The sequence below is a fragment of the Parasteatoda tepidariorum genome, chromosome 3 (genome assembly GCF_982258835.1).
Source record: "Parasteatoda tepidariorum strain Cologne lab strain chromosome 3, Ptep-v5.0, whole genome shotgun sequence".
In the NCBI taxonomy this organism is placed as follows: domain Eukaryota; kingdom Metazoa; phylum Arthropoda; class Arachnida; order Araneae; family Theridiidae; genus Parasteatoda; species Parasteatoda tepidariorum.
Genome location: NC_141757.1, coordinates 78,766,188 through 78,777,425, shown reverse-complemented (window position 1 = coordinate 78,777,425; position 11,238 = coordinate 78,766,188). Strand labels below are relative to the sequence as shown.

General features: G+C 28.7%; 2 protein-coding genes across 2 annotated transcripts in view; both read left to right on the top strand.

Moving 5' to 3' along the window:
- Positions 1 to 7,830: 7,830 nt before the first annotated feature.
- Positions 7,831 to 11,238, top strand: part of Cpsf160 (cleavage and polyadenylation specificity factor subunit 1) — a 43,287-nt gene continuing 39,879 nt past the window's right edge. The window contains exon 1 of the mRNA XM_016051469.4: positions 7,831 to 7,931. The gene's annotated coding sequence lies outside the window, so the exon portion shown is untranslated. The remainder of the gene's footprint in view (positions 7,932 to 11,238) is intronic.
- On the top strand, positions 7,928 to 8,711 carry san (Probable N-acetyltransferase san). Its single transcript, XM_021144273.3, has one exon. The coding sequence runs from the start codon at positions 8,110 to 8,112 to the stop codon at positions 8,617 to 8,619; it is 510 nt and encodes a 169-aa protein (XP_020999932.1). The 5' UTR covers positions 7,928 to 8,109; the 3' UTR covers positions 8,620 to 8,711.

Here is an 11,238-nt window from a genome sequence, read left to right as displayed (position 1 = left end):
TTCCTGCGGTGTAGCAATTTTAATGGCCGATAGTATATTTTAGTGAACAACGTGTACAACAAGGATTTTGTTTTTTGATTGCAAGGAATATTTTCCAATATTCAAATAAATGTATTGTACTTAAATTATTAGTTAGCGTTATCTGCGTTTATTTTCTAGAAGTGGTGCCTATATGCAGGAATGCCAACTGCTAAGACTTCTCGGAAATATTTTATCAAGTGGTTAAAAACTAAAACTTGCTAAGTCTTGGATAAAATGCTTACCACGAGATGTCTGAAATGTAATTGTGTTTCACGCGAAATTTCGAATTATATATACGTAGTGGCGGGAAAGATAATTTTGTATCAAATTTAAATAAACTATAAGAATCAAACATTAAATGATAAATTATGCTACCACTGGAAAAAAAAATTCCCATTCAGCCCATTCAGCAGAACAAGTTTGCATCTCTGATTGAGAAGGACATTTGTTCTCCCCTCTTTATAATCTTATAAATTAGAATATATAACATTTTGTAGTTTTTATTATTACTGTCTTATGACAAAACATTTAACTTGCAAATAGAATTTTTGGAAGCAAAAAAATTGAATAGAGTACCGTCATGTGGGGCTACTTTATGCAGTGGGGCTACTTCGTGCAAATTCGAATTTGGCACTTTTCAAGTGCTGTTATTCAGTTTACACTTTAGAAAAGCTGCAACAATGTTTGCAAGCAGTTGCTGGTGGTATGTCGATTGCAGAAGCTTCTCGGAAGTACAAAATCCACAGAAATACTATCTCTAATAAAATTCACAAGAAACACGTGAAACGTGCCAGTAAACTATTATTTTTCTTCTACAAAGATTTTTCTAATGAATTCATCAAAAGATTTAACACATAAAAATATATTTTATAGGACATCAGGTGATTTTGACAGAAACTGAAGAGCAAGTTCTGTCATGTTCATTCAAGCATGTTTTGTTCAAATTTATCAATATTATAAATGTTAATGAATATGTAATAATTATTATTTTTGAAATTTCATCCATTTCAATGTTCAAAAATGTATATGGTTTCCTTTTGTATAAACTCAAAAATTTTGAAATAAACATTCTTTTTAAGAAAAAATTCTTAATAAAAAATGGTTTTTCAACACTGAAAATTATTTTAAAACTAATATCTTTACATATCTTGATGTTTTTGTTATTAAAAATGTCAACAATTAACTTTTTTAACAATTTTATATCAATACTAGTGGGCTGCGCCCCCTGCTCGCGACCACTCGCCAACCCCCGAAAATTGCTACACAATCTTATATGGTTCGCTTCGCAAACCAAGTTCGCTTCGCTCACTACTAATTTAGGTACATTGCAAATGCACAAAATTCTAAGAATTCAAAACAATCATTCAAATCCATATAAAAACTTTTTTTTTTTTTAAAAAAATTACATCTTTTTAGTAAATACTAAGTCATTAAAATAAATTTGAATTCAAATAAATGACATGTAATTCGTTAAACCAATTAGAAATGTGCTATAGTATAATTCGTGATATAAATAAAAAATTGTCAAATAAATTCGTGAAAAAAAGAGCTTTCGACAAAATACTAGAATAGAGATCTATCGACAAAGACTACTCACTTTTGCCTAGCTTAATAGTATGAGATTGCCGCAGCTGATGCTCTCTGGTTATTTCAGTTTCTGTTTTTAAAAGCGCTATATATTGAGCCACCTCAGCTAGATTTGGCATGTGACATTTTTAGCGGCCATCATTGGTCGATTTTCTAGCGTTGCCATTCGGGGAGCTGTAATGAGGCTTTTTTTTGTCGCCGTGTAAGAGAAATAGTAACGTAAACAAAACAAATCAAACGTTGCCACCGGCGGAAAAGAAATACAGCCAAAATTTGGGAGCCACGTAAGAGAATTATATATATTAGATTATACTAAAAACATGATTATTAAACTGAATTTCTATCGCTGCACAAAGTAGCCCCATTTGGGGGCTACTTTGCGCAAGGTATGTTTTGACTTATTATTTGCAAATATTACATACAAATAATGCCAATGTTGATCAAATTCACTCATGTGAGTCCAGTTATGAATATAATATCGATAAATTTTACTAAAGTTTGAATTAACCTAGTTTTTTTACATGTCAAAGTTCAAAAACTGCGAAATCCTGCACAAAGTCGCCCTACCTGACGGTATAATGAAATACTCTTTAATGCATTCTTATTAAAATTAATGTGTAATATAAAAAAAAAAAAAACAACGTTAAAATTTTAAATGTTATTGGAAACATAATTTAAGTTTCCTGAAAAATAGTTGAGGTTAGTAAATAATTTTGTGTATATTATGTAACATTCATTACGTTCAGCAAATAGTGCCAACTACAGAGAAATGTTTTTCTTCCCATTCATTAATAGATTGATTTCGAGTTTAATCACTTGTAAAAGTTCGATTTTTTTTTTCTTTCGAATAGTTAGATTAATGAACATATTGTCAGTTGTTGACATCGTTTTTTTAATTTAATTTATTCTTTTTTACTCTAAGTTACAGAAGTATTATTCACTCACAATTTTTATTATATTTTAATGCTTTAAGTATAAGTTTCAATAATCCTATTTACGAGCTGGAAATAAAATAGAATTTTTAAATTTATAAAGACATGCTTGCTTTGTATTTTTAAATTTCATTTATTTAATATTAATAAATTTTTTTTCGAGTAATGGAACACGCTTCTATAGTGTCTCGGGCACTCGAGCTCAAAATTTTGCAATCTTTCTCCTATATCTTTTCGTTTATTTCAGATTGCCATTTTCTTCCTTTTTGAAAAAAAAAGAAATTAGATTAAATAATTACTAATTTTTAAGTTTTATAAGTCTTTTACAATATATATAATTTACATTGCAGATATATCACTATATATCATATTACTTGAAAAAATTGTTTTACTGTTTTTAAAAAGGTTCATAAAATAAAGTGTCCTTCATTTATATATCATATTTGCTTCTTTTATAATCAAAGTTAAATGGTAACAAAGTAATATTAAGGCCATAATATGTAGTTTATAATTAATCATTACGACAGTTTAGTTTCTCCAAAAAAAAGTAGTAGGTCATTTAAGTGACAATTAAATAAATATCTTGATTTTAAGAATATTAAAAAACAATATGAAGCAAACGAAACAATACAATATGAAGCTTAAAAAACAATAAGCATCTTATTTATAAAAAAATTAGAGCTTGTTTGAATATGAAGCATGCGCATTCTTATAATATATTTTCATACAAAAATCCCTCTTTTCCCCAAATATCTCTGTTTCCTTAAAAACAACTTTTAAAACTATTTAAACTTATTAATTTTAAAAAGTTTTCTTTTGTTTCTTGAAAAAAAGGGAAAAAAGAAAATTACAAAGCAGGTGGATCTAAATTCATACGATGTTCGGATTCCTAAGAAATCGAATTTTGAAAAAGTCATGTATTTAATACGTGGTTTTTTCAGGAAATATTCGATCTAATTTTTTATTTTTCCATTTTAAATTACCTTCTTTAAAAACGATGTAAAAAATGTATACCTTACAATTCAAATTTTTTCGGCTTTTAGTAAATGAAATAATATTTACTAAAAGCTATTTTTGGACAAGTTACACAATTATAAACGAACTATATAATTGTGTGCAAAAATTTTTCGCTTCACTTGAAAAGTTCTCAGATTGTGGTTATCTCCTATTTTTGGGGGTACAGAAATCCGAATCCAACGAAAAAATGGCATGTTTATTCAGAGAAAATACGTTTCTATGTCTGATTTTTGTCGCTTAAAATATCGTCCTGCACTTTTAATTAGCATATTAGAAGTCCTTCCCTTGAACTATTAAGAATGAGTCATAGAGCGTAAAGATCAGATCAAAACTTATCAGGGTGGTCCGTTTATTTATTTTTTTGAGCACTGAACGAAATTTATAATTCAAATCGGTTTAATTTTTTCGCTTTATCTGTAATTTGTTAAAATTTACACTGTGATCTTTAAGGAATATATTATATCGCTATGATTTTATTGTTTTAATGTTAGCAAAGCATGATCATTAAAAATAAAAATCTATTTCCATCAGTTTCAAGTTCAACAATATCTGATATGTAATAATTCCTTCTTAACCCAGAGCTACTTTTGTTGTGTGTGTGTATTTTTGTAACCAAATTATATTTTAAGAACTTTAAAATATAGTTGTGGTTAATTAAACAAATTGTCAGAATTTTTATTGGTAGGTAGGTACTTTATTTACGTTACACTAGAGCTGCACAGTGGGCTATTGGCGACGGTCTGGGAAGCTTCCCTGAAGATGATCCGAAGGCATGCCATTACAATTTCGATCCTCTTAGAAGGGGTGACTCCACTGCTTTGGTAGCCCGACGATCTGCGCACGAAATCGAGCACTTTATGGTAGAACAGTTTAACGAGGACCGATGCCGCGCACCCCGCTCCCTACACAGGCTGATAAAAGTGGTCAACCACCCGCTTACAGACCACAGCCAGTGATGCTTGACTTCGGTGTTCTACGCGTAACCGTGTCTTTGCAATCAGTCCACTGCGGGACTGAATTTTAATTGACAACTGAAAAAACGCAATAGAATCTTCCGTAATGTGATAAAGCAGACTTTTTGTTTCTAACCAACGATGATTTTGAATACACTTGAATGCATTACAATTAAAAATAGATAATTTTATTGTTATAGTTAATTTTTATTGATCTATCTTTATTTAAATACAAGGCAATTTTTTGCAGTATTGCCTAAAAGGGTTAAAAACTTCAAACAATGCTTTTATTTCGTATTTTATAAAAAAAAAGAAGAAAGAAAAAAAAGAAAAGAAAGAGAATATATATATTTTAGAAAGGGCACCAGTACGAGATTTGCCATAGGCGCTTCTTTCTATAGATACGCCTCTGACTTGCGTCTATTTTCAGATGAGAGTAGATTCAGTCTCTCGTTTGATTGTGATCTGGCGCAAGCTTAGTACAGCGTATAGTCGAACAAACATACAGAAAAGAGACCAATATCCTACAGTGTTATGATATGATCGCACCCCAACATCGTAACAATTTCATTTTTATTCCAAATCTGGCCTTTTTCTTTCTTTCTTCCTTTCTTTCTTATGAGGATTTGAATTTTCATTGTTGTTTCAGGTGAGGGATTATAATGGATGCATATTTAAAATGGTATAATAAATTAAAACATATCATATAATAAATTCGTATTATATCACATAATAAATGTTTAAATTATATAACTGAATATATGCATTAAGATGATTAAAGCATTGTAAAAGCTTTATTCAAGTAATCATGTATTCATATCAGCATAGCTTTAATAGTTAAAGATGCAGCCAAAACTCTAAATTGTTTATGGAAATGCATCCTGCCTTGATTTGTTTCTATTTCCCTCCCATTTTGTTTTCGTCGATGAATTGTGTGTTTCCTTGTTTCGTTTTCATCATTCAAGCTATGTCATCTTTAGGAGAAACAACACGTTTGAGTGTTGAAACATATCAACCTTTATTCCCATTCATTTATGTAGCAAAGAGAATTGTTTTTAAATTTATTTTAAAATATGTTATATAATGTTAATTTATTTTAAAATATGTTATATGAATATAACTGTAAACATTGAACGTTACACATTGAAACAAGAAAAGTTATATATTTCCTTAAAATGTTCATTTAGCAAAATATGTTCATTCGAATAATTTGCAGTTTGTTGCGTGTGAAAGAATTTTTTTTTTTCACTTTAGTTCCATTGGAATTACATTCCTGTTGCTTTTTTAAAAAAAAAAATTAAATAAAGCGTAAATAATTATATGATTTTAATGTACCTAACAAATTAATCCATTTAATGTATTCCGAAAAATTTGAAAAATGTCGAGATTCAAAAGCTTCTACTGACTTTTGGTCAACATAATATCATACGTAATTTATATCCAACTAGACGATTCCAGACATAAACGTATGTTGCTCATCTAGATGCATCCTGATATTTTGCAAGGCTAGAATTAAATAATCAGAATCGGATTTCAGCTTGGAGAGACCATAAGCAATTGAAGATAGTGGGAGCTTAGGTTCAAACTCAAACTGTCATTTTTTTATTGTTGCTTATAGGCATTAAATTAACATTATTCGAAAATTCTCGATTTTATTATTTACACGAATTCTAACCAACAAACAACTTCTAGTTAATAAAAGCGTTCTATTCTACGTTCAAGCGGATAGTGAAATCAACTCTATTATTGATAAAAAGTATAATATGAGATCAATCTAAATCCCTCCAATTTAGTAAGTGCTCCCATTTGCAAAAGATGTACCATGAAATTTGACACCAAGAAAGCCTGGGAAAAGACAACAGTTTGGGAAACATTTTTCAACAAATCGGGGAGGAATCATCCTTGCTGATTATTTGTTGACTTTGACCAATGCCAAGCAATGAAAAAAAGGCTTTTTTTAGGGGGGGGGGACTTTGAACAGCGCTACTTAGAAAAATACATTTTACTTTGTGGGCCCCTGCGATTCTCGGGGCTGTAGAATGCAACCTATCTAGCTCATACGTAAATCCGGCCTTGCTAATAACTCAAATATAACAGATTTTGTATTCATTTATGAAACTTATTTACCTAAAGAATAAAGATTGCATGACACAAAAAATTATATTTAATAAATGTTAATGATTATTTAGTTTAATTATGATAGAAAGTTTTTTAAATGCATGTAATTACAAATTTTCATATCATTGGACAAAATCCAAAAATTTAACAAATTTGGTCAAATAGTTTCTGAGAAATAAAATTCCAAAAATACGGCTTTTCGAATTATTTTCCTTTGGAACTGTACAACAAATTCCATTCAAAATACATTAACTAATTTTTTGAATATTGCGTTTTTCTTATAAAATTTAAGAAATTGAGTACTTTTCAACAATTTAAACATTTGAGATCATTATTAAACAAAATAATAAAAAAATACTTAATACTCAATCTTAGTTATTTTTTGCCAGTAAAATAATGAAGAATAAAAAAAGGGAAAATAAATAAATATATAAATAAATAAATAATGTTTTTTTTTTAAAAATTTAAATTTAACAATTCTATTCGGCGCAGTGGGATTACTTCTACCAAATTTTGTATTTATCAGTGGAGGGGAGGTACCTTCAACCTTCATGGCTTTGAAAGGGGTTTCGTTCCTTGGGGTGCACACTTGGGAAAAGTGTGGAAACATCACACGTGGATTCCGAACTGACCTGGTTGCAAGAATCATCTGTACTACTGCAATTATTCAACAAAACCTTGGTGTATTTGAACGAATCGCCAATCCATGGCCCAACAGTGTAACGCGTGCATTGCTAACAAAACAATTGTAGACATTCAACAATTGTGTTGAACATCTTCTGTGACTTTTTATAGATCATTTACCATAGCACATGTAATATCTTTTACCAATAAATGTTTCAGATAATCTCAGTCATGTGTCTCTTTGTTTCTTTTTACCTGTCATACTTCTTTCCCATGACGTTTCCGTTACGTAATTCTGGGAACACATTCACTCACGTGTAGCAATACAGCGCTATCCCTAATCCTGATTTTATTACCTTTTCTAAAATTTAAAATGTGCTGAGAAAATTAATACCATTGCAGTCTTACACTCGAAAATTTTCATAAGATCAAATTCCCCCCCCCCTTTGCTTCATGTTTTCATATTATTCCCATTAGGCAATCAATCTTGGTGCGTGCATGGAGGTATTGACGTCATTGTAAAATACAACTATTCAAATTTTTTTTAACCGAAACCGCATTTATAAAATTAATGAAGTTTTTGGTGGCAACAGATAGTTTATATTCTGATTCTCCCTCGCCTTCATCGGTGTGTTGTTAATGAATAATGATTATATTGCACCGGTTAATTAAAATATATGTATGTTTATAATCTTATATTTTTCTTTTAATTATTTTTTTCCAGAAAAAATTTGTCGTGCATTTGATTATAAAATATAATTTTACTGTTGAAAGTTTGTTCAACGCAATTGCCTTACTGTAACATCCAATTATTCATTACGATCTTTATTATTTGTAAAATATTAAGAAGTACCAGAATGATCGAAAATTGTGAAAAAGAAACAACCTATTCTCGCTCTTATAAAAGCGGAAAAATAGAATTGGGTGATGTAACTCCTCACAACATTCGCCAGTTGAAAAGACTAAATCAATTTGTCTTTCCTGTTAGTTACAATGACAAGTTTTATAAAGATATATTAGTTGCTGGTGAACTTGCTAAGTTAGCCTACTATAATGATATAGTTGTTGGAGCTGTATGTTGTCGTGTTGATGCTTTTGATAATTGTAGAAAATTGTATATTATGACTTTAGGTTGTCTTGCTCCTTATCGTCGATTAGGTATTGGCACCAAAATGTTGGAGCATATTTTGAACTATGTCAAAGAAGACGGAAAGTTTGATAGCATATTCTTGCATGTACAAGTAAATAATGATAGTGCAATCGAGTTTTATAAAAAATTTGGTTTTGATATTGTTGAAACTAAGAATCGGTATTACAAAAGAATTGAACCAGCTGATGCTCATGTACTTGAAAAGTTTTTAAAATGAGTTTTATTTGCGATATTCTAGTGTTAAAGTTTGATCTGCTTATTTTCTGATGAAATTGCTGTTTTTAAATAATAAAATTTATCTTTCATTTCTTTCTTGAATTATTAATATTTTTTTTTTCATTTAAAAATTAAGTTCTTGCTAAATCAGTTTTTTCAGCACCACTGTGTGATAAAATAGTGTTTAATTCTGTTCAAGACAATTAACTTTACAGTATGCTGTGTGAAAAGACATCTCTTCCTTATTGTTAATGTTGTTTGCTAATGATATTTCGGCAACGGTACCTGTTAGTTAACTATAGCTATTATGCTACCACCTAAGGGGCTTGAAGAGTTTTAAACCTGAATTTTTTTTTAATAAATATATAGGCCTTATCTTTGGAGGTGGTCCCCAAGTGTGATTTTTTTTTCTTTTTAATTTCTTGCATTTCATAAGTTTCTGCTGCTCCAAAGTCTCCAAAACTTTGCGATTATGTTAATGCAGGTACCGAGATGGAAATCTTTCCTGTTTGCTATATTTAAATTTTGTGGTGTCAAAATGAGTTCCAAAAATTTTTTTGCTTAGCCAAGCTTAATAATCGTTTTAGCTTTATTAATATATATATATATTTGATCTTTAAAATAATTAATAAAACTTAATAAAAATTTTGCAGAAAATATTATAATTATCTTAATTTATTACAATGGTAATGGTTGCTTAAGTTGTAAAGAGTAGTTTATACCCAAAATCTGATGCCATTTGTAAAGATAATAGATTGGGATTTGAAAAATGAGTTAATTGAAGTGATTACAAAAAGGGTTATATTAATTTTAAATATTTGTAAGATTAAAACCATTTCTAGAAATTTAATCATTGTCAACAATATTATTTAATGTTAATTTTTAATGTTTGTTCTATTATTTTACTTAGATTGAATGATTCAAATTTGAAGTTTCCAAGTGTCTAATATTGTGATTTATTTTTATTGTAATTTTTTATTAATATTTAAAATAAGGTATAATTAACTTAATCCCGCTTTTATGTTATTTGTTTATCTACAAATATGAAGTTATATTTTATAATGATAAATAATGTATAATAATTAAGGTTCTACTTTTACCTCGTATTTTATTTTTTCTCCATTGTCAATACCTGCAAAGATTTGGCACAATTTGCATTTGTATGACTCTTCAATTCATGAGATCCATTACTTCGATTTATTACGTTTTTCTTTATTTAACTTGCCCTAATAAAATTATTAACATAAATTTGCTCTTTTAATGTGAAATACCTAGAATTTTCTTTAATTTACTTATGCTGACATCTAAATAAAACTTAAACCATCAATAAATTTGCTACTATTATGAAATCATGCGTCAATTGTTTTTGCATTGAAATTAAATATCTATTAAAAATAACTTATGCTTGGATGCTTTTAAAGTAAACTGTTGTGTCAAAGTTTTAAAATTTTGTACCATGTATCTTTAAATTATAGTTTTACGTTTGGTATGTTTTCATGATAAGTTGAATGTATTATTTGAGGCATATTACATAAAAAATCTATTTCTCTGAACTTGTTTTGAGTATAGTCAAGTTTATTGTTTTGCTTAAGAATGCTTGCAAATGTGTTCTTAAATATATATAAGAGGAATGTTTAAATTTGCATACATTCATTTATTTAAGTAATGGTTGTGGAAATAAAATTACCAACAGAAAAAAAAAATTATGTTTAATATTTTATTGCATACAAAGAGTTAAATGCTTGCGAAAATGGTTGATATAGTATATAATCTTATATATTTAAAAACATCTTTATCAACTTTTCTTCTATTTTGCTCTCCAAATAAAATAAGATTGAAGTAATAGTGTGAATCAGAACAAGGATGCACAAAATTCTCCAAGCCTAATATTTCCCCAGAACTCAGTTTTTTTGGATTGAAATTTCCCCTAATAATATAGCTTTTTCTTTTTATTCACACTATTTTTTTTTTTAAATATATTTTTAGAAAGTAAAATTTTTCTTTGTCAAATAAAAAACAAAAATTCATTTGATTTTACAGAATTCCTGATTAAATTTTGATATGTGTTTGAAAGAAAATAAAAGTTGAATTCAGCATACCTTGAAACAGTAATAATTTATAAAATTAAGTTCAAGGTTCTATTCACTAACTTAGAGAATTTAAGCTAAAATAAAAAATTGACGTATAAAGTTATTTGTGTGATATATTTAAAATAACAGGAAATATTCTCTCTTTTTAGTTAGATATTTTCTTTCTTGTTGCTGTAGGATAAGAAATTAAAAAACTATGTTGATATAAACTTAAAAAATGTATATCAGGAGTGATTGTATTCTGGGTTTTTGTATCATTTTCTGTCTGAAAACTAGAAGCAGGGCTTGCGAATATCACAGAATTCAGTGTATGTAAAGACCATTGGTTCACAGACTTCTGTGAATCAAAAAATTATATTCAGGCGACATTTTAAAGCTTTTTCTCAATCCTGTTATAGAGACGTTTACACATATTCTTTCGTCAATTACTTCTTACGTGATTCTTTTGACAATTTCATTCTTTTGGTTTGTCCTGTTATAGAGACGTTTACACATATTCTTTCGTCAATTACTTCTTACGTGATTCTTTT